The sequence below is a fragment of the Cordyceps javanica genome, chromosome 3 (assembly GCF_051103115.1).
Source record: "Cordyceps javanica chromosome 3, complete sequence".
NCBI lineage: Eukaryota > Fungi > Ascomycota > Sordariomycetes > Hypocreales > Cordycipitaceae > Cordyceps > Cordyceps javanica.
The window spans coordinates 4,532,060-4,557,594 of NC_139297.1; the positions used below are offsets into that span (position 1 = coordinate 4,532,060).

The window sequence follows — 25,535 nt, forward strand, 5'->3', positions numbered from 1 at the left end:
CAGAATTTGTTGGCAACTAAAAGGTGAGAACTGCCAACCTCGGCAACTTCATAGCCATTCGTGTCAATGTCGCTTCCAGGGCGCACTCGCTTTTCGAGGAGCTCTTTGGGTTGTTCCCCTGCGGTAGCAGCCGTTGGTTTCTTGCTGAGAGCATCCGTGAGTACGAATTGGAACTGGCAACTGTCAATATCATCTGTAGTGCACGGACGAAGAAACAGAGGTGTGGTTTTGCGTCATCATCACGTACAGTTAAGCCACCATCCTGCTGGCGGATGACTGTCTGTTTGTCATCGTACAAGACCAAGCCCTCACCAACCAGGCGGTCAAATTCTGATAGCAGAAATTCTTTGTGCATGTGTATCGGCGGTAATTTTGACGACGGTAAGGTATTCAAGTCGCAAAATCGGCTTGCTGGGTCAGTTCCGGTGGGAGACAGCCGGACCGCCGGACTCCAATCTGCTTACGTGACCGGCGGCCCCCATGGGTTGCCGTTTGCCGTTCAAGGCCATCAAATACAAGGCACAGCTATTATCCATAATAATATCATCGCGCTTCGATTTCTTTTATCTTCTTCGTCCTCTTTGGGCACGAAAGAGTGCTGGCTCCGTATTAAATGTACCTTGACCGTGCGACAGCCAAGTTTACCCCTGAGAGACCACTAGCAAAGTATAATAAAGCCAATGTCCTGCGCAGCTGAGTGTGGAGCATGGTGGAATTGCTGGGACGACATGTCTTTACCTAGGTAAGGCTTTGGCCAAAAGCATACTGCGAACAGAGCTGAATAGTACATGTTAGCACATTGCATAATAATTCTTTCCCGGCAAAAAAGTCTGATATGATTGTTCTAGGAAGCGATACGGATCGATCGGGGAGAAACCACCCTGCGCTGGACCATGTATCCCGTCACGCAGTCGATCGGGCAAACCAAGCCATTACCACCACATCAGCTGAAAATGGCATCTGGATGACCTCACCACTGAGAATTGTGGGTGGTTCCAAGCGACCAGCCAATTTCCGGTGCCCGGCAATCTATCGTAGAGGCCCACAACAGCGCGCTCCCGAGTTCAACACGTCGGTCAAGGCTGGCCCTGCGTAGGCCGATGATGTCCACCACAGAACCTTAGCTCGGAAGCTAATCCAGAGCTATGGAAACAAACAACCAGTCAATAGCTTGCGCACTGTTGATCCTCTTCGGCACCCGCATCCATTGATTCGGTCCCGGCTCTCTCGAGAAGCTTTGGCGAGAGAGGGAAAAGGTCCAGAGGATCCGCAGTGCTACTCATAATCCACTGAGGGGGGGGGAGAACAGAGTGTCAGAAAGGACAAAAGCCGCACGCCAAGCTAATTGAGGTCCGACGTGTGAGGTTTCTTGTGACACTAATCCTGGTAGCAACTACTTGTCCCGCAGCCGCCCAGCAACAAACTGCTGTCCTTGGGACTTGGCATTCCAGCACTGCCTCTACCTGTTTCGCCGAGCGCTTCCTCCCGCCCCCGCTGATTTTGCCTTTCTTTCTTCGTTCTTCTCTTGCACAAGCATCAGTCTTTCCTTTTCTCGTCATTCATTATATTCTTACTGCCTAGGGCGCACTTTAAAACCCGCCTCGGCGAACACCAGCCCTACCTCGATTGATTATATCCAGGCACAGCCACCACGCGCGCGTCCCCCCCGGGCATCTCATCGCGACGAAAACACAGCCGCCCACCATGGGTGACCAATACCACGGCCAGCAGCAGTATGGCCAGCCGCAATACGGTCAGCAGCAGTACGGCCAGCAGCAATACGGTCAACAACAGTATGGCCAACCTCAGTACGGTCAGCAGCAATACGACCAGGGGCAATGGCAGCAGCAGCAGCAGCCGCCTCCGCCGCCGCAGAATAATGGAGGCTACGACCAGGGCGGCTACAATTACAGCGCTCCTCCGCCCTACAGCTACAACCCTCCTCAGTCCAACGACGAGAAGTACGGATTCGACCAGGCTTTCAAGATTGAGAAGCCCAAGTACAATGACTTGTGGGCCGGTATTCTCGTACGTCTTCCTTGCTCGCGCACACCGCCCCTGTGCAACATACGGCTTGGTGTTTGCATACTGACACGATTTTCTCCAATGTCTAGCTTCTCCTCGTATTCGCTGGCTATGTCGCCGTCTCCGTCATTGCGCTTCGCGGCTATGCATCTGGCCGTCCCGGCAAGGGCATCTATGACGACAATTCCTTCTCCATCAACTCCAACACGCTGATCCTCTTCGCCTGTGCCCTTGGCTCTGCCTTTGTCCTTTCGATCGCCTATCTCGGTCTCGCTCGCACATTCCCCAAGGCCTTCATTTGGGTGACTGGCATTCTCAACTTGATCTTTGCCTTCGGCACTGCCATCTACTATTTGTACAAGAAGTACTGGTCTGCCGGCATCGTGTTCCTCATTTTTGCCGTCTTTACCGCCTTTGCCTTTTGGACGTGGATTCCTCGAATTCCCTTTTCGGCTCTTATGCTTCGTACTAGCATCGATGTCAGCAAGAAGTACGGTCATGTCTACATTGTCAGCATCGTCGGTGGTCTTCTGGCAACTGCCCTCGGCGCGTGGTTTTCTGCTACTATGGTCGGCGTCTACGTTCGATGGCAGCCTTCGCCAAACAACCCCCACTGCGGCCCCAACGGAAGCAATTGTAGCAAAGGAACCGTCATTGGACTGATTGTCTTCATAACTTTCGCCATGTATTGGATTACCGAGTGGCTAAAAAACACCATTCACACCATCATTTGCGGTGTCTACGGCGCTTGGTACTTTGCTGTGCACAATTTCCCCAAAGACGCCACCCGCAGCTCCGCAAAGCGTGCCCTGACTTATAGCTTCGGATCCATCGCGTTTGGCAGTCTGATCGTTGCCATCATCCAGTTCCTTCGCCAGCTCTGCTCTGTCGCCCGGCAGCAGTCGGGTCAAGACGGTGGTATCGGTGGCTTCGTTGGCATGGCCTTCTTCTGTGTTCTGCAGTGCCTCCTTGGCATCATCGAGTGGGCTGTGGAATTTGTGAACCGATATGCTTACGCTCACATCGCTTTGTACGGCAAGAAGTACATTGCTGCAGCCAAGGACACTTGGAAGATGATCAAGGATCGTGGTATCGACGCACTCGTCAACGTAAGATTATTCTCTGTACCGATCCCTTAGCCTCGGTTGACTAACTCGCTTCTCAGGAATGTCTCATTGGCCCCGTCCTCTCCTTTGGCGCCCTGTTCGTTGGCTACGCTTGCGCTCTGCTAGCATACATCTATCTCCAGATCACCAACCCAGCTTACAACAGGGGGGGCGGCTTCACCCCTGTCGTCTTGGCCTTTGCTTTCCTCATTGGCTTCCAGATTGCCAATATTTTCACTACCCCCATCTCCAGTGGTATCGAGACGATCTTTGTCGCCGCCGGCTGGGATCCCCAGGTCATGGTCCGCGACCATCCCGAGCTATACCAGGAGATGGTCCGGCTGTACCCTCGTGTCCAGGAAGTTATTTACGACCGGTAAATGGTGAGTGCCAGTTGTAAATGGAAGACGTCGAAGAGTTTAGGATTGTGTGTGTCCAATGTTTGGAAGAATCGTGCGTGGAGTGTTGATGAGGTCGAAATACCCCCTTCCTCAATCGGAGGATCGAATGGACCTGTTGCCCTGTGGTTTTTTTCTGGTGGATTGACCATGCGCTGTGTTTCAGCGATTAATTCGGGCTGTAGCCTTACTAATTACACATTTCTTTGTCAACTTGACATTTTGCCGGATATTGATTGATCACGTAGGAGAATCCATGACCACTCACTAAACAATGAATACTCATGAACGCCAAGTCGCGTTAGACGTTTGTGTGCTGTGCCTGTTCATGTGTGGGGGCGCTACAGGCAGGCACAACGAACGGGGAGAGAGAGCCTGTTTTGTTCCTACAAGCCGCACCACCAACCTCTTTCTCTTGTTGCGCAAAGGGCGGGAAGAAAAGTCGGTCAAATTGCGCATGAGACTCGAGTGCTGGTGAGAATGGCACCTGCGCGTGGACTCTTATGTCATTACTACGTTTGTTTGGGATGATGATCATGACAAGGAGGGTCTACAAGAGCCCGAAGTCTACGACGATAGGGATGTCGCAAACAAGGCCGCCAAAGAATTGATGAGGCGCATTGCCGACCGATGAAACCCCCTAGGCGACCGCGATGAGTAGAGCTTTGAGGACAATCTCGACGAGGAGGGCTTGTACAGAGGTGCGTGAACCCATTCGGCCCGTTGTACACGGGCCGCTGACGTCGTCGCAGGTCAGCTGGACGGCGGTTCGAACGGCCGTGTTGCCGTTGAGATGTGCGTCTATAAGCTCTCTCTGAACAAGGCCAGCACGCGGGAGACTGCCGAGCGGCCCCTGGACAACACCCAGCATCGATGGGCGGACGCCGGCGGCGGGGAGGACGAGGGTGGCGGGGAGGATGAGGACAAGGACGAGGACGCGGAGGCATCGCCCATCGCGCCCGGGGCGAGGGCCAAGCCAGCCCCGAAAAAAAGACGAGCAAGTCCGGCAGCATCAAGGCGGCCCTCAACCCCGCCAGCCGCAAGACAATCCCCCGGGGCCGGCCCGACTGCATGGCCCGGCGTCAAGTTGCTCTTCACCGGCACCCTTTGCCGCCATGGACCGCGTCACGTCCATAGCGACGGCCAGCAAGTACGGCGCCCGACGTCGTGACCAAGCTCGAGGGACACCCGACTACGTTGTGCTCGGCGACCGCGCGGGGGGCCCAGGAAAGCTGCAGGTGATCAACGAGCTCGAGCTCGAGACCATTACCGAGGACGAGTTCTTCGGGCATCCTGCAGCGGGGGCGTGGACGAGGACGAGCGCGAGCGCATGGCGAACAGGAGGAGGGCCGACGACGACGAGCGGCCGGAGCGGCCGGTCAAGGCGGCGAGAACGGCCAAGGGACGTGCGAAAAGGAGCAGATGAGTACTGGGCGGCGCATCGTCCGTGACTTTTTTTTTTACTGTATAATAACTCGTACATCTCAACTTTAGCCACCTCGGGGCGGGCTACATCACTATTTTACCAAAGCAGAGGCGACTTTGTCTTTTGCTACAAGCTACATGGACTGTGTCTGTTTCCAAGGAGGCATAAAACAGAATGGGCGCTTGTAGCAACTAATGACCAGGCGTCGGCCACGAACACAGCTATTATGAAATCTCACACAAAGGGTTGCCAGCTCAGCTTCATTGCTGTAGTAATTAAGAGGTGACGGACCAACACTAGAACTGAGCAATCTGGATACTGGTCCTAGTCGGTGAACGCAATGTTTATTAGTGCCAATGAATGGGCACACGTTTCTCCTCTATTCTTTCTTGCGACAGTTCAATCTTGACGCCAAGTATAAAGTTTCTGTCGTTGAGCTTCTCGCCAGCGCACGAGCATTTCCGGATAGCTTCGTGATATGGCCAGGGCTGTTTGGAGATGGCAGGTGAATTACTCAGGTATTTTCCCTGGTAGTCTTTGTAGCAGAGAACTATCCGGCGATCTTTGTCCTCAATTGAGTGTATAATGCTTGGCTGTGCGCGGTGGAAACCCCGCCGCCTTTCATTACGTTGCCCAGACTGGCAGAGATTTGTCTTGTGTCAGGCCCTTGGATAACCGACATCTCTCGTGTATGGAGATGGCAAGACGCGGGTATATGTGCACTCGCACCTGGCTCTCAAAAAATCACATCAATCCGCGAATGAACTGGTCCAAGCCAAGCTCAAATAGCTCATTATGGACCCCATCGCCGCCTTTGTGCTCGACCGGCGCCAAGGGGTTCTTTACCACTAAAAGGCGATTGCTCGTTAGCACACGAGTAACCCTTAGCAGCGAGTGGGTGTCAACTGGCCACAAAAAAGACTAACCATATTCAACCCAGAGATTGATGTATATTTGGTGCAGAACGTTGCGCATGCTCGGCGCCGCCGTGTCGGTTAGGAGAACGAATCGCAGGTTGGCGGGGGTTTCGTAGTAGTGCAGCTTGTACTGCCCCGTGCGGAAGCTGATGAAGGCGTCGTCGTCGCCGCCGAGCTTGCGGGCCATGTTGCGGAGAGAAAATATGGTTCCAAAGATGAGCTTCGCGTCGTCCGAGGAAGAGGCGTGCGCTGGCGTGGTGACCGCCGCTGTCGTCGCCGGGGCCCCGGTGCTGGAATTAGGACGGCTGACGGAGGCGGGCAGCCAGGACTTGGAGTAGATACATTCGGCTGGGAAGGAAGGATTGCACGTCAGTCATGTGCAGCGACGGTATAAAGAGGCGTGGAGCACGCCGGCAGAGTGTGCGTACTGTGGCGGTCGAAGATGTAGAAGGAGTAGACGGTCATGATGGCGGGGGGGAGGATAGGGGGGCCAAGCGGGCGCGGCGGTATATTGGTTGGTATCGGCCTCGAGGGAATGCAGAGGACAGTTCGTTTCTCATCAGTCGCGTGGTGCTGGGGCTAATAAAGGGCAATGTACGAGTGCTATCGGAGGCTGGTTGATTCGTGCAGGAGGATGGGAGTCGTCGCATGACGGAGCTTGGCCTGGAGGTGTGGCGGCCGTGGCAGAGCGAGTTGTGGCGGCGGCGGGCCAGCGTGGCGCAGTGGAGGGGCAGAGGCTTGACGTGTACTTGACCGTTGCCCTGAAAAGGACGTAAAGAATAATAAAAAAAGGTTGAGCTTGGTTTTTTTTCTTCTTAAATGGGTGATCAAGACTACTGTTTCCATTCTGTCATCACGCAATTGGACTTGGAGGCTTGTGTGCATAGTACAAGTTGCAGGACCAAAGACATAGTAGAGCGATCTGGAGATGCATGAGATCGGTATAGCACCACACGACCACAAGTATTTTTACGGTTCTTTTTTTCTCTTTTCTTTTTTCCTTTTCTTCTTTTCCTTTTCTTCTTTTCCTTTTTCTTCTTGTTCATTTGGTTCCGTTTCTTCTGTTCATCGCATCTCTTGGCCTCGAAAAAAGAACTCTTCATGGCCCAAATTTTCTGCGATATAATACATGGATGGGCATGCTGATTTTGCGAATGCCGGGGGATCCATGCCTGCGCATCATCGTTCATGACTTATAATAATACAGCTGCTTAGTGTTTACCCAATAACACGTACGGGCTAGACGAATCCAAAACGCCCCGGTTCGCAGACCACTTTGACCCGAGAAAATCCACCCGGTCAATAACGCTTCTCAGCCAACAGCATTTCTTAGCGGCCATCTTTCATGCAGAGATTGTTCCGGCAAGGACTGGCCGGGGGAAGCGAATCACTATACCACCTAGGTACTAACTCTCCACCCACACCACCAAGTCTCAGCCCAGTGGCACGCACTAGGTACCTACTACCTACCAATACCTATAACTACTAACCTAAATGGAAAGGCTTGGCCTGGAGCCAGACAGCCAGACAGCCAACCAGCCCAGCCTCTGGCGCGATACTAGGACCAAACATACTGTATTAATTCCTCTTGCCATTCACAGAAACCCATCCCACAGCATGGCATAACGCTTCCAACGTCTTTTTCCCTTTTTTCCTTTCTTCTCTTCTTCTTCTTTTCCCCTCCCATCGTCAAAGGTAAACCCTCTTCTTACTGCATTCAATTTCATTTAATGAGCCGCCTCGACGCAACTTCATCCCCACCTCCTGTGCCGGCTGGCGATAGCTCCTATCCGAGACTGACAACCCCTCTCTGCTGACCGGCTGAACAGTCGCAGCTAATAATAAAGCACACTGTGTGCGCGCTCGCGCACCACCTTTTGACACCACCCAGGACTTGGCCGCGATAACCTCCTTTCTGTTCGCTTCCTCTCCGCGCTTCCGCACACCTCGCCTCCCGTGCGCAGACGAGTCGCAACTGCTACAAGCCCTACCAGAAGCATGGACAGCCCATCTGTCGCCATTCCGCCCCCGGCGCCCACCATCGACACGCCACAGAGTGAACCAGCTCTGCCGTTGACTTGTGACTCGGCCCACGACTTATCCTCCTCGTTGCTGCCTGAGCGGCCACCCTTGGCGACCAACGCGTACGTCAACTACACCTTGCATTAGCGGCATCGCTGACGACCTCATTCTCCCAAAGCTCCGATCCTCCCGGGCTGCAAAACTTTCAGAGCCCTCTGAGGCAGCATAAACGGCAGCCGAGCGCTCATCGCGAGGTCAAGGCATGTATCTGTGACCCGCAACGCCAGCCATTGATCCCCAGCTGACCAGACAGGAAACCTTGGATGCTCGTGTCGAGTACGCAAGCGACGAGGATGACGGCAGGACCTATCACAAGATCAACCAGTACACTATCATTGAGGAAGTCGGCCGCGGCTCCTATGGTGCCGTCCACCTTGCCACTGACCAGTTTGGCACCGAATATGTACGCTTCTTGCACACGCGACTGATGCTTTTAATATCAAGATGGTTGCCAGCTAACTTCAACTAGGCTATCAAGGAATTCTCCAAATCGCGCCTGCGTAAGCGCGCGCAATCCCAAATTCTACGCCGTGGGCCTCAGGGCCGTCCCAGACGGCAACCTTTGCGAGCCCGCAGCAACGGCGAGGTCTTGACGCCGCAGCTTGGGGGAGAGCAGCCCGGCGAGAAAGACGATGCCCTGCACCTCATCAGGGAAGAAGTGGCCATCATGAAGAAGCTCGACCACCCCAATCTTGTACAGCTCATCGAGGTGCTCGATGACCCGGCTGAGGATTCGCTCTACATGGTTCTCGAAATGTGCAAAAAGGGCGTTGTCATGAAGGTGGGGCTTGACGACCACGCGGATCCGTATAGCGACGACATATGCCGCTATTACTTTCGTGATCTCATTCTCGCCATTGAATACCGTAGGTTCTACATGTCATCTCAAAACTAAAGATCCGGCGCTGACATGATAGTCCACTCGCAATCCATCATTCACCGCGACATCAAGCCAGATAATCTCCTTGTGGCAGCAGATGACACCCTCAAAGTTAGTGACTTTGGCGTCTCGGAAATGTTCGAGAAACCCGACGGAATGAAGGTCAAAAAGTCAGCCGGGTCTCCTGCATTCCTCGCGCCGGAGCTGTGCAGTTCGCATGGCGAGGTTTCGGGCACAGCCACCGACATTTGGTCCATGGGTGTATGTTTGTACTGCTTCCGCTACGGCAAGATTCCCTTTAATCGCGTCAGCGTGCTGGACATGTACGAGGCGATCCGGACCGAACAGCCCAAAATTTCAGAAGACGAAGATCCTGCGTTTGCCGACATCATGAAAAGGCTCCTTGAGAAAGACCCTGAACAGCGCATCACAATAGCGGAGCTTCGAGTAAGTATTTTTCCCCCTTGCAGCTTGCAGAAGGCTACTGACTTGACGCAGGAACACCAATGGATCACCAAGAATGGCGTAGACACTCTACTTTCCAAGGAAGAAAATTGCGCGCACAAGGTGGAACCGCCCAACGACCTTGAAATCAGTCGCGCGTTCACAAGGAAGATGGACAACGTGCTCTGTGTGCTCAAGGCCATTTCCAAGTTCAAGTCGCTCCTATCCGAACGACGGGCCGCAACCCCGGGCGTGGCGGACGAAATCGAGGAGGGCACGTTTGACCCGGCGGAAGAGAAGGCACGCGCGGAAGAAATCGAGGCGCTCCTCGCCCAGCGTCGCGAAGTGCTGAGCAGACGAACGCACATCAGCGACGTCAGCGACGGCGGCGACAACGACGATGACAGTGCCACCGGCAAGGGTCATGCCAAGAATATCAGCGACCAGGAGCCGCTGTATCTTGGCATCGGCACAAGCTCACGGCATGCCTTTTACCTGGATGACGAGTCGACGGACGACGTGGTGGCAGACTCGCCGAGCGCCGTCGATTACAACATCTACGACCGGGCCTACGAGCAGGCCATCAACGACCGACTGGACGCGGGCTCGTCGGCGGCGCGGCCCATCATGTACCTCACCAGATTCGTCAAGGAGACGGACCACTTCAAGTCGTTGGGCAACATTGTCGAGAGCAGCATCTTTTCTCCGACGGCCATGCGCGAGCAGATGCGCGAGACGCGCGCCAACCTCCACGAGCACTTCACCTCGCCCTCGACGACCAAGCTGGCCAAGCTCGTCGCCAAGATTGGCCTTGCGGACCCGCCGCTGGCCGCCCAGCCCACGACCCTGAGAACCGACAGCGTCAGCACTCTCGTGGCACCCGTCGAGGCCCAGACCAGCGCCGCCGAAGACGACGGCGGCGGTGACGATGGCAAAGTCGACACTGCTGAGCACAGGAACGACGCTGCCGGTGAGCCACAGCTAGTCGCAGAGGCGGAGGCGGGCAGCGGCGCCGCTGTGATAGCTGCACGCAAAGCTGCCACGTCAACTTGAAAGAGGGGAAGCAAAAGCGGCCAAAAATTTTCACTCGACGAACAAGAAAAGAACGAAACGGTGGCAGAGGCTACACAAACAGGTCGCACGGTAGTCAACACACGGATCACGGCGAGCGCCACCTGGACCCTGTGACCGCTAGACAGAGCACCGACACCGTTTGTGTGCGACATTTGGGTCGCCAGACTCTCTTTTTTTTGTCTCCTCGTCCTGAACTCTGCACCTTTCGTGTTTCGTCCTTTTTAGAGTCTATACCCAGAACACCAACCTCGCTCGTGAGAGCTTTGCAGAGAAGTCTGTGCCATGTCATCCTCCCCGGTCTCTCTCTCTCTCGGGGATTGCCTGCTTCGAGCCTTCCCCTTTACCCCTTGCACCAACTGGCCATCATCCGGAGTGTGGAACTGCATGTTACACTGCATGAGAAGGAACAAAAAGGGACGGGGTGGGTGTGAGGAATGAGGGGTGACTATATACGATAGCACAAGCTCTCTCATCGTTTTAACTGTCAATCCGGACTGACCAGCTCCGAAGGGGAGCTCGGGGACAGTACAAATGACGGGCGGGGCCGAGATATTTCGAAACCGCGATCAACGAATAGGGGCTTTCTCTCTTCTTATCTCTCTTTTGTTTTCCTTCCTTCTCTCATCCATAGGCCGTGAGTCCGGCGGGCATCGCAGCTGCTCCCGAAGCAATATCAGAACGAGGCTTTGCCTGGCCGGAGATGGGGAAAAGGAAATTGTCGGTGAGGACCCTTGGTACGATTGGTCTCTTTTAGACTTTTTTTTTTTTTTGCTTGTCTTGTTTCCGCCTCCCTTCTTGTTTGATCTTCATGTTGCCTTGCCTTGCTTCCATCCATCTGCCCTCCATGCCAGGCTGCCGTCCAGGCTGTTGGCCACTGAGGAGCACGGGCGAGACCACGGGTAAGGCTGGGCTTTTGTCCGCGGCAATGCGTGTCCTGCGGGAACTAGCCAGGGGTGTTTATTTCTGTGTATATTGCTTTTCTTTTTCTTTTTTCTTTTTTCTTGTATATATCTTGTTCTCCTTCGTGCTTAGATACCCTGCCTCTACATCCTAGCCACCACACACATTTGCGTGGTTTTTCCTTTCCTGCCGCTTGTGCGAGGGTTTTATTTATATCTCTCATAGTGAATGTGTCTTTACTCGTTACGTGATGTAATGTGATGATGAGCTGTTCCGAGATTTGTGGAGTGAATGCAGCTTCGCTGGGTTCGTTCATTCTGTCTACCTCTCAATTTTCATCCCGGATACTGATTCACCTTTTGTCGAACCTTGGTGGTTGTCTTCGCTTCTTTATTAGCTCCGCACTTGCCAATCTCTACCCTGGGGTCGTCGTGGGATACTGGGGCATGCGCCCTGTCCCGGAAGAGACAGCCGGTTACGCCGGGCTAGAAAATGGTTTCAAGGAACGTGGGAGAGCCCGCTGGGTTAATTATGGAGATGGTCTTTTGCCTTTATATTCAAGGAGCAAGATTGGGGCATTTCTGCCCCGGGGCATGGACATTCCAAGCTACTCGTGTTTTGCCGCCGCTTCCTCTCCATTGAACCCCCCCCCCCCCCCTCTCTCTCCTCCTGCTTGCTCAGCGGCGAGTCCCTGCATACCCGCCAGCGGCACTGCCAGCGGTACTGCCAGTCCCCACGGCAGGCATAACTGCGCACATGCTTGTGTAATGGGGAATGTTGCTTTGAGCGCCCTGGAGAGTGGACCCCAGTTCAATACTTCCTCTTCTCGCCAAAGGGGTGGCAGAATTTGGGCAGAAAGAATGGCATGTTGATGTACCAGGGTTCACGGTGTTCGGAAAGTCTGGGCAGCAACTCGTGGAAGCAATCACAGGCCCGAGAGGCAGGGTGTGTGCTGTTGGCTGTGGTACGGAATATAGGGGGTAGATCTGTGATGGCGAAGAGGGGGGACCGGGAAAGGGTCAGATATCCCGTACTTACCGGCTGTCCACGATGGAAGTCCGCCTTGTCACCACTTGAAAAGAAACCAACTACTAGCAAAACCGGGAATAATTCTCCACTGCTGAGTCTTGGCGTTTCTCTTTACTCAGTAACGTACTTAGAACCCGTATTCCCACAAGTTCGGTCATGTGCTTGGAAAGTTGGAGAGAACACAAGTCTTGGGTTTTGTTTTCTTATTCGTTCGCACGGTAAGTACGGAGCAGATGGATCGAGAACCCCACAATTTCTACTCGAGGCAGAGGCAACGACCTCCTCTGCGATATAGCAGAGAGCAATTACATGAGAGATGGTTGTAGCGGATCGTGCTGACGACGATGTAAGGCAGAAAATGCAATAATACACCATGACGAGATGTGGGAGATGGTTGAATGGTGTTCCACTTCTAATGCTTAGAAAAGGCCGTTATTTTGGTGTAATCATGTGTAAGCATTTTTACGCAGTTGTGCACATCCCGGTTCTCGGGCTCTTGAGAGTCCGCTTGCAGCCCTCGGGTACCGCGCGCCGTACGCTCCAACCAAAAGTAGAGAAAGCCGGCCGCCCAGTAAAGTTATCGGGGGCGGGGTTTTGGCCTTTCTTTTCCCCTTTGTTCGAAAGGCTCCGTTTTCCAGCATTGCCCGACTCGTGCGTGCTGACGTAGCGTCCTTGGCTGGCCTTTGGCACAAGGTGAGGGGCGGGCCAGATGATGTGTCGTGTGTGCTTGATACAGTGCGGGGACGCAAGACAGGCTCGGCGTCTGCTTCCCATCACCTACTAGCTCTTTTTGGTTGTTGGCCGATAGGTGAGATGGCTTTCTGTGGCGATAGGGATTTGCATTCTGCGCCATTTATGAGTACTCATGAAGCTGCTGGTAGGAAAACACGTTGTGCCCCATCCACCCAAAAGTAGCAGGGCAATCCGCCTTTGGCATATAGTCCATGTAGATCAGCCATCCTAACGCGGAAGGTCATCGGGAAGTAGTGCGCATCTGTGTCTCTCTTTCCTCGAATGAGCTCTCTGCGACACGGTTATTGCTGCGATACGATGCCACGGCAAACCACGTCGCTGTCATGGCCAATGCCGCCAGTAAGACTTTTCACTTACACGCAATGCAGTGTTGCGCATTGTGACGCACGCCGCGCGGTCAATGTGTCTCATATGCAAAGAGGCCCTGCTTTGTGGCACAGAAATCATGCCGACAAGTGCATCAGATTGTAGCACAGAGTCGCAATGAAAGAGGTAACTACCTCTGGCCAAAGTGGCAATCTCCCGCACGGGCATGCTACTGTTCGAAACGGCTCAAGCAAGCTTAAACAGAACTGTAGTCAGCTTACAGAGTAGAGACTGTGCATGTATGATAGAAAGCTTTCAAAGGCTGTTTCTGACCGTGGCGGATGCGCTTGGCTCTCCATCGTGGCCACGGCAACATTCAGTTAGATTGTGGGCAACCATGGCATGAGGCTACAGACGCCACACAACAAAGCAGGATACGGTGCAACAGGGAACAGCGAATCAGCCTCGCATATCTTGGCCTTCATTTAAGACTGGCGCCGCAGGGCCAGTTTCGACGACGCGAAACGGGCGCGCGCCTTGCATGGTTGTGGGGGAACCAGCCTCAAGTACAGCCGCACATTACTGCTCGCAATGGCGCAGTTGCCGAGGGACAAACCTGCAAGGCGGTGGCGTTTTGAAACCCAGTGCCCTAAAATACAAAGCCATGGAACAAGCCAAGACGGCAAAACAAGCCGATGCGGACACAGGCCACGGCGGCGGGGTTGAACGCTGGAGGGTCACTTGGAGAAGCTAGGCCGTGGGAGGCACTTGGCACACACCAGAGGAGACGGCTAGTGGCAGAATGAACGGCGTCCTGGTGGCTCCCCGGTCTGATATTGGACCGCAGTGGCCTCTGGGCTCAGGTACATCAAATGGTTGTTCTGTCATAGTTTAGTGCCAAGTGTGAAAAACGGACCCGAGTTGATTGGGGGCTAAGGCGTAGGGCAAGTACCCTGAACAAGTGAGAGGAGATTGTTTGTAGGTCTGCAAATGAGGAGCAGCAAATGCTAGCGAGCTGTTTCTTGATCGACGAGGAGGCGTCAAGTCAGCTGTTCCGAGTGCTGCGATGAAACGAACAGCAGCGAGGCGACTTGCCACGAAGTCTCCCTTCTGGAGCTAGTCCGAGGGAGATGGAGGATGCCACAGGCGGTCAGCGGCCTTGAATCTACCAGTATGCCATTGCCTCTATTTTTGAGAAATTAAGCCGATCGCTTCATTTCATTCACACTGATCCAGCTTACTTACCAGTCTGGCAGGGTCTGGTCTTGGCTCCATCTGGTATCCATCTCGTCATATCCACCCGTCTTTACCCTAGCCTGACAACCTGCGTAAGTAGTTACCAGTTGCAGAGCTACCTGTTAGGGGGTTGGAGGGAACGGACAGTGTATGCTTTGGTTCGGCTGTCAGCTCAATATTTACCCTCGTATGGCGTTTATAGTAGCGCATGGAGAGCCACAAATGATACCAGGCCGAATCTCGACTCAGAGCAGCAAGCGTTGGTGTACATATCAGCATGGTGTCGTTTGGAGGACAGCAAATTGCAGCTATCGATGTAGGAATGCTACAGCACGCCAAGGACAATACGAACCAGAGGCTGCATTTGCATTTGTGATGGGTGGTGGAGGATGGGCTGTTGTCCTGCCTCGCCTCGCAGAATATGCCGCATGCCCCGCGTGGTGACGTCGCTGAGGCTGCTAGCACCATTTTGCAAGCGCCTCCAGCCCTCTCGTGTTGCTACTTCGGTGCCATTGGCTACAATTGAATCGTTTTTCTCCCCTTTAGCGGAAGACGTAGATGCTGATCTGTCAGGAAAATGTCTGCTCCCTGGAGCAGAAGGAGCTGGCGAGTTTCCGCGCCAAGATGGCTACCAGTACACAATCTCCTTTTCTGCAAAATTTCTGTTGAGGAGTCTAGCAGAGTCTAGGCCCATTGCCGCATCGCGGTCAATAATGAATCGAGGACCCCAGCTGCGTCTAACGAGCTTGGCCGAAACAACCGACAGGAGCCTAGACTCGGAGGCAGGGCCTCCAGGCTACCGTAACAGGGCAGGGGGAGACATCGAGGTAACGGCGCCAGTGGAAAGGACCCGACCAGCCGGGTCCGAAACATTTCAACTCTGATTATTGGGTTGGCGAGGCGGCGTGTAAGACAGCAAAGGGCACGAAATCGGGGTTATGCAGGCAGGCCGCTCTGCATGTCTAGCACTGTCAGCGGGTGTAAGTCGGTAGGCCATGCCAGAGAATGGTTCCAAACAGGCCACAGTGAGACAGTCGTAGCTAATAATAACCATGGTACTGGCGCAGAAGGCCCGACATTGGAGAGATGGCGTGGTTATGTATACGTTGGAGAGATGAGATCCGTATGTTGCCACGATGTGTCAGAGCCGGCACGAGACGGCACCAAACCATATGGGCACGATGACGGGCTGGTACCAACGGCGTGGGGTGCACTACCTAGGGACTGGGTGATGAGTTGCGCACTTGAGTTTGGTGGGATGGAGAATACATGGTTGGATGCTGGAGGGAGCAAGCGTAGCTCGCCGGGTGTAAGCCGCGGGGACCGAGTGAGAGTTGTCTTGGAGCGGTTGGGACCGTCGGCTTCCATCTGTTGCTAGGCCCGATGAAAGATGAATGTACCGACTAGAGGAACAAGATGAGCACGTCTTTGAATCAAGCTTGGATGACTCAGGGCTTTTTTCCTCATTTTTTTATGTCGGGTAAGCGCAATGCAACATGGGCAGAGCACAGTTGAGAGAAGCACTGAGTAGGGCAAGGAATCTGTCTGGTATGCGGAAAGCGAGGTCCGGTCCGGTGTTGAGGCGCGAGTCTTGGCGTGCAAGGCTATTGGGGAGAGTTTTCTCAACCGATAAAGGGAGGGTGATTTTGCTGCACGAGACATGCATGTAGTGGTCTGTGAGCGAATGAAGGAGAGAAGCGAGAGGCGAGAGGCGAGGGCAGTGCGGTGGGATGCGTTTGCTGTGTGTTTGACGACGACGCACTGAGGGTCTTGGCGGGTGTGAGGCAGAGTCAGAAGTAGGTGCCTGTCAATACTCGCACCAGTAATTTGGTTAGTAGGCAAGTACCTACCTAGGTAAGTTAACCAGTAAGTACTACTTATCAGTGTGGTAGATGGGTAGTTAGGCAGGTACCGACGGAACTGGCTAATGTTGTCGGAGTCTGGCGAGGCGCTGTGTGGCTCAATTACTCCTCCGCCTCCTATAAAGTAAACAGTGGCAGGCAAGTTAATTTGGCAGAGGCGCAGGCGTTGTCGGGGCCGTGGGCAGCGCCGCAGCGGTGGCTGCGGCAGGGCTTGGTGGGTGCTGCAATTTGCCCTACAGTGGGCATTTACTCCGCCGTACAGTTAGTGGTCAAGTGGTATGAGATGGATAGCGTAGGTGGGTGGGTAGACTGTGGCGGGGCGGTTCGGAGCACAGCAGATGGTAGACGTACTCGCTCGTCGTGCTAGCATCGAGCTTTGCCAGATTAGGGCACTGGAGCGCAGACGAACAAGCACGCAGAAGCGGAAGCAAAAGCAAAAGCAAGGGCACTAACAAGACGCAGTGAGCGAGAAAGTTGGGTAATGGCGGCGGGGAGAAACCTAGATCAATCATTACACAAGTACAGCTTTGCCTCTGCTTGCTGCTTGTAGCGGTGGTCCGCAATACTCCGGCGCACTGCTCCACCCAAAACAGGACCGCCCGCCAGTTGACAAAGACCTGGGTAGGTACCGGGGCAGGTAGGCACCTAGCTGAGATACCCCGTGCGGCGCAGGAGAATGCGCAGGTGGTTTGGTAGCCAACGATAGGGGTTGCTGAGAAATGCCCTACCGACGCACTAATACGCATACCCGGCTACCTGGCTAGTGATGCAGCCACTGAATATTCTCTACCTACTACTAAACTTAGCTGGCCGGAAGGTAAGTAGTGTAAGTACTCCGTAGGTTAGTAGGTAAGTAGTAATCCCTCACCGCGAGTACCTCCTCATTGAAGTATCTACGCCGACGCGCTAGACGTATTCCGCCAACAAATTCTCTGCATCCGTACCGTCCTGCGTAAGTAGGTATTTACGGCAAGTTCCCAGCGACTCGTTCGCTCCGACTACTTAACATCAGGAGGTACCTATCTCCTCCTCCTACTTCTCCTTCACTTCCAGCTGGCCCTGGTGGCGGTTGCCGGCCACGTCTATGCCCCAGAAAATGTCTTGTGAACCCTCGCCCTCTTTTTTTTTTCTGTTATTTTATCACCTTCGAATTTTATTCTCGTTCTCTGGAAAAAATCTAGTGTCTTTTCATATTATGACTATTATTTTTAAAGAAAAAAGTCTGCACCCACACACACACACACACGCCCTCTCTTGTTGTCTCTCTTCCTCTCCGTAGCGCCCTCGTCCACCCTCCCCCCCCCCTCCTCCCGGCCTCTCCTCTGTGCCACCTGCGGCTCTCCTACCTACCCAAACTACCTTACCAACTTACCTACCGTCTTAACCTACCTAGGTAGTGGTAGTTAACTTGGTACTTAGTATTAGTACTCATCTTCCTCCCCTGTACCCCCTCTAGTACCCTTGTCCGTCTTCGCCAGCCCGCCTGCCCGCCTGCCTCCACCCGTCTCCCACCTGCTGCCACTGGCTCCTCTTAATAATTCAAAGGCGCCACCACTCCTTCCCCCGTTCTCGAGCCAGCCCGCCTCTACTACTTACTACTTACTACTTAGTAAACCCTCAATCCTCGACTGCGAGCCTTTTATTCACTTTTTTTTAAGCCCTCCTTTGGCTTCCGCCTCTTGAGAACTTGTCTTCATTTCACATCATCCTACTTCTCCTTCGACCACTCCACTGTGCCTCTCGTCGCCGCTCAGGCAACCCTGTCATACAGCTCTCAATCTACTCAGACAAACCACCTCTGGCGCCTATACTTTCCATTTCCGACCCGCCCTCTCTCGGTCGACCATCCGCCCTCATCTTCGGTCCACCACAAGCTAGCTCTGTGGCGACAGTCAAACGCCCTCTATTTTGTTCGCTCAGGACTCCTGACACGCCCACGCGGCGTTCTCTGCGCCTTTGCGCTCCTTTGCGCTTCTCGTCCTCTCGCCTCTCTGTGTTTGCGCCGCATCCTTGTCTGGCCCGTCTCGCTTTGCTTCGGTCTGCCTAGCTTTCACAAGGCAGCGCCCTTTCGAAATCGAAGATCCTCTTGCTATACGCTCCCGTATGCGCTTCTAATCACGCGGTTCCACGGCTCAAATCGCTCCGCCTCTATTCGACTCAGATTCTCCGGCTATTGACGCTGCCCACGGGTCCCTTCGCGTCATACACACCCCCCTCGAGCAAACAACATTCTATAGATTGAACCAAAAAAAAAGAAGAGGCAATGCCCGAATCAAAACCAAGCTCTGCTCCGAGCTCTAAACCTTCCTCCATCAAGTCTTCTGATGGCGTAAAAAGGTCTCCTGGCCTCCGTCCCCAAGACGCCGAAGGCCATTCACCCGCTAGCAGCGAGTACGGCAAGCCTTCAGAGAAATCTTCTGTCAAGGATCGCTTTACTCGCATGTTCACTTCCAAAGAATCGTCACGAGCTGCTGCCCCGGCTACCAATGGTGCCGCCAATGGCGCTGCCAATGGCAACGGTGAGGTCTTGGGCCGCCCTCGCGGCTCCTCCGTCAACAGCTCCTCGACTGCCAAGACTAGCAAGGACGCCGCCGCCGTCGCCGCCGACAAGCTCGCCGACAAGGACAAGCCTGCTCAGGGACAATTAAAACCTGCCGCTCCCAAAGAAGGCAGTACTCGCTTCATGCCCAACCCCGACGTCCAAGGTGCTCACGAGCACTTCCTCAAGTCCAGTCGCCGTCAGGAGAAGCTCTCTGACATGTGGCGTAGTCTGATTGGCAAAAAGGCCGAGCCTACCCCAGACGGTGACCTTTCTCTCGTCTCCAATTGGGTTGACTCCCTTCGCCAGGAAAAGGAAGATGCTGCCAACGGTACCAAGCTCGGCATCAACACAACGTCCACCACCCTCGTCGAAAAGTACGGCAAATGCCAGGAGATTGTCGGTCGTGGCGCCTTTGGTATTGTTCGTATCTCTCACAAAAAGCTTGGCGCTGGCGAGAAGCTCTTCGCCGTCAAGGAGTTCCGCCGTCGCCCCGAAGAGACTGAGAAAAAGTACAGCAAGCGGCTTACGGCTGAGTTTTGCATTTCTTCTTCGCTGCGCCATCCCAACGTCATCCATACCCTTGACCTGCTTAAGGATGCCAAGGGTGACTACTGCGAAGTCATGGAATTTTGCGCGGGAGGTGACCTCTACACCCTTATCCTGTCTAGTGGCAAGCTCGAGGTCCAAGAAGCCGACTGTTTTTTCAAGCAAATGATGAGAGGTGTCGAATATCTTCACGAGATGGGTGTGGCCCATCGTGATCTAAAACCGGAGAATCTCCTTCTCACCACTCGTGGTGCCCTCAAGATTACCGACTTTGGCAACGGCGAGTGCTTTCGCATGGCCTGGGAGACCGACGCGCACATGGTCTCGGGCCTCTGCGGCTCCGCGCCGTATATTGCCCCCGAAGAATACACGGACAAGGAGTTCGATGCCCGTGCCGTCGACGTCTGGGGCTGTGGTGTCATTTACATGGCCATGCGTACTGGACGCCATCTCTGGCGCGTTGCCAAGAAGGACGATGACGAGTTCTACGCTCGCTATCTCGAGGGACGTCGCGACGAAGACGGCTACGGACCTATTGAGTCTCTGCATAGGGTGAGATGCATTCACAGGGCGCACCGGCGTACTCTAGGACTGCTGCTAACTTTTCTTGCCCCAGGCTCGCTGTCGCAACGTCATCTACTCTGTTCTCGATCCTCATCCCACAAGACGCCTGACGGCCGCGCAAGTCCTCAAGTCCGAATGGGTGCGCGAGGTAAAACTTTGCAAGGCCGGCGAAGAGGGTCTCTAACACACTGTCCGTCATGCTCCTTTGCATGGCGGACTGCTCTGATGGTGGTGGGCGTTGCAATCTTGTCACGTTTATATACATATATTTTTTGCAACCGCCCCGCCATCTTGCAGCTTCTTGCTTGTACAACTCCCCAGTGTGCAGCTCTAGGTAGATCTGAGACATACCAGATCAACGATGATGAGACATGAAAGTGCACGCATTCACGGCATATTTCCGAGGAATGCTATTTAGAGACGACCTGTCTAAATTTGTTTCTACTTTTTTACCATCGTGAGATCGGAGGAGGATGACGAGCTCAGGCCCTATGCATAGGTTGCAGAGCTTCTGTCTCCATCTTGTATACGCTTTACACCTCCGACGCCACCCACGTTTTTTGTCTTTTCTCGCTAGGAGCTTTTTTTTTATCTTTAATGACTTGTCCGTTCTGTTGAGCAGTATGTTTACGGGGTTATGCACCGATAAGCACAGGAGTTTTGGAGCATATTTATTTCTCTTTTTTTTTCCCGCATTATTCTACTCATTTCTCGTTTGATTTTATGTTCGCCAATGACAACCTGTGGTTTGTTGCCGTCCTGGACAATGTCGACCGCTTCCGTTTTCAAGGCGGTTTCCACCCAGAGGAGAGGCCGATTTCTCGACCCGTACCTGTTTGGGAGTTTTTGCCTCTCCTCCCTCTTTATCCGGTATTTTTGCAGGGAGTTGTGGTTGGGGGAGCGAGTATTGTGATGATAGGAGTTGTTGTGAATGCTGTCCGGCGTGGCATGCGGGGAGAAGGAGTGAGCGAGCGAGCGAGAGAACATGAGAGGGACGGTGAAGGGTGGACAAGAGAGTAGAATGACGACATGTAGATGAACATGAAAGATGAACACCAACAGAAAAAAGAGACAAGACAAGACAAGTGATTTGTTGTGCACTCACGACGGTGATGGATAAAAAAGGAGCAAGCAAGCGCAAGCCCGATATCTCAAACCTGTATGGCGCACACAACACGGGAAGCATTCCAACAAGCACGGTGCAAAGAAGAAGTCGTCTTTACATGGAATATTTGCATTCATCTAATAACAGATGATCAAGGCCATTAAAGAATAACAACATCCGACAAACTATCCAATCCATCCATCCATCCATCCATCCCCTCCTTGCGCCAGATTCATCACCAACCCATGGTACTTCTCATTCGTATTTGCAACAGCAAAAAATCAAAGAAGGAGAGAAAAGAATAGCAGTCAAAATTCGAGGTTGCAATGTCCAGCCACGCAGAAAGAAAAAGAAAAACACAAAGAGGAAAATAAAGGCAAAAGAAGAGGGTCAAAAAAGGCAACCGATGAAAAGAAAATATGCAGGCAGGAAAAGAATAACACCAGCGTCTCTCGTCCCTTACCCACCCATTTCATGTACAGTGTCTGACCCCTCCAAAAAAGGGCTGTGAGACCCAGTCCCTCAGCATATATGCCCCGTCCCCTTTGATTCGAAAGAAGCGAAATGATGTGGTGTAAATATAAGATGTAAAATGTAAAAGATGCGTTCGATTCGTCCTTGTAAGATACAAATGGCGGCGACTCGTGTGTTTGTTCCTGAGCTCATGAAGCCAGCAGCCATACTCATGATACATGGCAGCTGTGCCTACGAGTGGAAAAGGTCCCAAGCGCGCTCGCAAAGTCGCAAAAACTCTTCTCGCTTCGCGCGCTGCGACTCCGGGCTGTCGCGACCCGCGCCGAAGGGGCCTCGTCTGCTAGTGGAAGGACCGTGGCCGAGGGGCGGGCTGGCGCCATCTTCGTATTCCGCGCGGTTTCTTCGTCGGTTACTTGTACTGCTGACACGGCCGCCGACGGGCGAGGGTGGTGTGGGGGGTTGATGTCCGCCATAGTGGACAATCTTAGGCAGGAGCTCAGGGCGGCCACCAGCGAGTTCTTGTTGAGCATCCTCGGCCGACTTGTATTCCCTTGGGCGTGCAGAAAGAGGGGGTGGGAATGCAGACTGGGGATGGCCTGGTGAGGCCAAGGGAGCACGAGAGGCAGAGCCGTAGGTAGAGGGATGGCTGTCGGCAGGCTGCGCTTGCGGGAAGACGTCGTGGATGGGAGGCAGGCGGTTGTTCGTTTGCGCGGCAGGGACGTGGTGAATGTGCGACTGGCTGCCATGGCCGGGTTGGGTAGGAACGTGGCGGGACAGAGGCGCCGGGTGGTGGCGGCCAGTGAAGCTGTGGCCGAGAGGTGCCGACTGAATCACGCGCTCATGAGCAAATTGCTCATGAGAAGGCGCGACAATGGAGAGGCCGGGGGGCGCTCGTCTGCGATGAGACGACAGACCTGGAGTCTTGGCAGAGAACTGAGGCGCAGTGTCACGGTCAGGGTGAGTACCATCACCCTTTGCCGACTGCTGCTGCAGACGAGCTTCAATAATGTTGCGCTGTTGTTCGCGGACGCTCAAGCTGCGCTGGAGCTGCTCCTTCATGACAGGGTTTTGAGTGACAAAGCCGGGAGATAGACAGGCCAATCCAACCTCTTGGATTCCGAGACCATCTCTAGCGGTCAAAGGAAGAGCCGAGGCGGGCGAGTTGCTGTTGAGGGTGTTTTTGGAGAGATCGAGTTTACGCGGCCTGGGTCGAGTGCTGTTGAGAGATGGGGAGCCAGGCTCCTTCTTGATGACCACTTTGGGCACACTGACGTCGGTCTTTGATCTGTTGCAGGCTGTTAGCGTCGACATGTTTTGCGTGGGCATTGTGGCAACTGGACGAGACTTACGTGCTGGAGGGAGAGGCCTTGCCCGAGGCGGACGCGGTCCTAGGGCTGATACTCCCGGACCTTGGAGCGGGCGGTAGTGTGGCAGCAGGTTTTGAGGCTGATATCGATCTGCGCGGAGCAGGAGATGTGACGCCGTTGGCAGTTGAGGCGAGAGAGGCCGAAGCGGTAGGCGAAATGGCCGAGGGTCTCTCATGAGGCGCAGGGGAGGGAGCCATGGCAATTGCGGCACTCATAGTTGATGTTTAGCCAAGAGAGGCAGACGTGAGTTTGCAACAGAAAACGGAACAGGCAGCTGCCCAGCTAGACGGCCAGAGTCGACGAGGGCGGACGAAACCGAGCGTTAACGGCGGCGCGGACAAGGACAGCGGATGGCGACTTTGCAAATATGATGAGGGCCAATCTCGAGAATCGAAAACTATGGGCAGGAGTCGTCGGGAGAATTCTTCGATATGCGATTATGTATGCTTGTTGGGAAGCTGACGAGGCGAAGCGACTTGGTGGCGCGCGGGCGTCGCGTATAAAAGAGGGCGGACGGGTCTTGGGTTTCGAAGAGGGTCTATCGCAAACAGACCGACAGGCAGCCAGGCTGAGTGATGCAGGCAAGAGAGTGGCGTTGAGATTAAAAGGATGCCGGTTGTCGAAAGAACAAACGTCGCAGGAAAAAAAGAAACCCGGACGCTTGATTGCAGGACGACAGGAGGGGGAGGGGGGAGGAAGGGAAAAGGAAAGGAAACGATGGAAGAGGAGGCAGAAGGGGGGGTAAAAAAAGTGTAGCAGAAATGAAGACGAGCAGCGAAGCGAAGGGCTCTAGAGGAGGGGAAAGAATACTGAGTAGTCCACTATAACAGGACGGAGGAGGAGGGTGTGCGGTAAGAGATACGAGGTACCCTGAGCGTGTAGTTACGGTGTGTTTGGTACATGGAAGGAAGCGGGTCGGCAGCTGAGTAGGTACTAACCTTGGTACGTGTCGGACAGGTAAGTAGCTACCAGTACTTACAATTGTGAAGGACGACGGGTGGTGGGTGTGGGCATTAGGTAGATGGGTACGGATAGATGGCATGGGTAGGTACCTTTTTGTCGAGCTGGGAGGAGCCGGATCAGGGGGACGATGGACGGTATGGGCTGGCGCACTGTTCCACTATAGAGTGCCTGTTCAGGTGGGATGCGGCATGTACTTGCGCAGTTGCAGGTTTGAAGGTTGCTGGAGAGCACGAGGGTTCTTGTGAAGACGGAGAGGGTGTGGGGGGGGGCCTTTTTTTTTTTGCTTTTGTCTTTTTTTTAGAAGACTATTTTCCTAGTTGTTGACAATTTTGATTCGGATTATTTTCATATTACAGCGTTCTTTTGCATCTCTTATGGTGAGAGGAGCAGTAAGAGGGAGGGAGGGGCATCTCTTATGGTGAGAGGAGCAGTAAGAGGGAGGGGGGGAAGGAGAGAGAGCTTGCCTAGCAAGGTACAGAGGCGAGAGGTACTTGCGGATTACCGGGCAGGTGAACAGGTAAGTACTTACCTACCTACTTACTCTCGCAGCGTTCCGACCGATCATTCACAACCGCCAACGACGCACAGGGGGGGAAACATGATGGGCCAGGGGGTTTGTGTCGATGCACCAATCTGGAGCAACCAGGGGGCGGCGAGTTTTGGGTTTCGTTTAGTCGGGCTTAGCTTGGAGCTAGTTCAGTTGAGTGCACAAGTTGTTCAGTTGAGGCCGGGCGTCGCTCACAGCATTGGTCAGCCGCTTTTGCTTGGGTGAGGGGCGCAAGGGGGGGGAGGGGGGTGTGCGGTAGACGATCAACTAGGTACCTAGTTCGTAGTTGGTGCCAATGGAACGTCTTTCACACCTAGGTAGGTACTCAGTCAGTATCTACAGTACTTACCGTCCTTGCAGATTATGGTGCAGCGTTGCGTTATGCTGTGAAGGAAGGGTGTGCCGCCAGATTTCACCATGCAGGAAGAGGGGTCCTGTCGCACGTTTTCATTATGTGGTTGAGCAATTTTCTTTCCTTATTGTTGATGAAATGAGCATGAAAAGATTCCAATGCTTGGTCGAGATGAAAACAATAAATAGTACAAGAAAAAGTAAAGAAAAAGTAAAGCATAGCCCCTTGAGAAAGCATTCATGTGCAGCAAAGATATATCCCAAGGGTCCACCAAAAATGCCAGTGAGCCATCGTTGCTCTGAGCCATGCTGGTACCTCGACAGAGAATACTACTCAATCCGTACCTATACATCAGTACGTACTGGTAAGTAAGGTACGGAGTAAGTATCGTTGCTTGATGCTGTTCAGTGTCAGGTCAAGGGGGCGGGCTCTCGCCCAGCCACTGCCGTCCAAGGGCGCCAAACGCACACGAGTGGTTGGTCGGTTCCCTCTCTCTTTTACCAATGGTCTCGCTGGAACCCGCCCAAGCCAAACCCGCTAGCAGGGAAGAAGGATGCTGGAAAGCTTGTGCGGGTGGGCGATGGAGGACGAAAAAAAAAGATGCGTCGAGAATGGGAACGACGTGTTCCATTCGTTC

At 53.8% G+C, this 25,535-nt stretch overlaps 7 protein-coding genes across 7 annotated transcripts; 4 read left to right on the forward strand and 3 right to left on the reverse strand.

The window, feature by feature from the left end:
* Positions 1–1,704: 1,704 nt before the first annotated feature.
* Positions 1,705–3,511, forward strand: V2A60_005554 (plasma-membrane choline transporter-domain-containing protein; the record flags this gene model as incomplete). Its single annotated transcript, XM_083256864.1, has 3 exons — positions 1,705–2,028; positions 2,115–3,134; positions 3,191–3,511. 3 exons carry the CDS (start codon positions 1,705–1,707, stop codon positions 3,509–3,511), a joined length of 1,665 nt encoding a protein of 554 aa, XP_083112990.1.
* Positions 3,512–4,169: 658 nt separating this feature from the next.
* Positions 4,170–4,400, reverse strand: V2A60_005555 (uncharacterized protein; the record flags this gene model as incomplete). Its single annotated transcript, XM_083256865.1, has 1 exon — positions 4,170–4,400. The coding sequence occupies one exon, from the start codon at positions 4,398–4,400 to the stop codon at positions 4,170–4,172; it is 231 nt and encodes a 76-aa protein (XP_083112991.1).
* Positions 4,401–4,644: 244 nt separating this feature from the next.
* Positions 4,645–4,980, forward strand: V2A60_005556 (uncharacterized protein; the record flags this gene model as incomplete). Its single annotated transcript, XM_083256866.1, has 1 exon — positions 4,645–4,980. One exon carries the CDS (start codon positions 4,645–4,647, stop codon positions 4,978–4,980), a length of 336 nt encoding a protein of 111 aa, XP_083112992.1.
* A 719-nt stretch (positions 4,981–5,699) lies between these two features.
* On the reverse strand, positions 5,700–6,337 carry V2A60_005557 (TRAPP subunit BET5; the record flags this gene model as incomplete). The annotated part of the gene is made up of 3 exons (XM_083256867.1): positions 5,700–5,803; positions 5,882–6,220; positions 6,301–6,337. The coding sequence occupies 3 exons, from the start codon at positions 6,335–6,337 to the stop codon at positions 5,700–5,702; spliced, it is 480 nt and encodes a 159-aa protein (XP_083112993.1).
* Positions 6,338–7,870: 1,533 nt separating this feature from the next.
* Positions 7,871–10,331, forward strand: V2A60_005558 (kinase-like domain-containing protein; the record flags this gene model as incomplete). Its single annotated transcript, XM_083256868.1, has 6 exons — positions 7,871–8,016; positions 8,073–8,154; positions 8,208–8,357; positions 8,424–8,820; positions 8,872–9,281; positions 9,333–10,331. 6 exons carry the CDS (start codon positions 7,871–7,873, stop codon positions 10,329–10,331), a joined length of 2,184 nt encoding a protein of 727 aa, XP_083112994.1.
* An 8,370-nt stretch (positions 10,332–18,701) lies between these two features.
* V2A60_005559 (kinase domain-containing protein) lies at positions 18,702–20,274 on the forward strand (the record flags this gene model as incomplete). The annotated part of the gene is made up of 2 exons (XM_083256869.1): positions 18,702–20,078; positions 20,143–20,274. The coding sequence occupies 2 exons, from the start codon at positions 18,702–18,704 to the stop codon at positions 20,272–20,274; spliced, it is 1,509 nt and encodes a 502-aa protein (XP_083112995.1).
* Positions 20,275–21,900: 1,626 nt separating this feature from the next.
* Positions 21,901–23,251, reverse strand: V2A60_005560 (uncharacterized protein; the record flags this gene model as incomplete). Its single annotated transcript, XM_083256870.1, has 2 exons — positions 21,901–22,954; positions 23,019–23,251. 2 exons carry the CDS (start codon positions 23,249–23,251, stop codon positions 21,901–21,903), a joined length of 1,287 nt encoding a protein of 428 aa, XP_083112996.1.
* Positions 23,252–25,535: the final 2,284 nt, after the last annotated feature.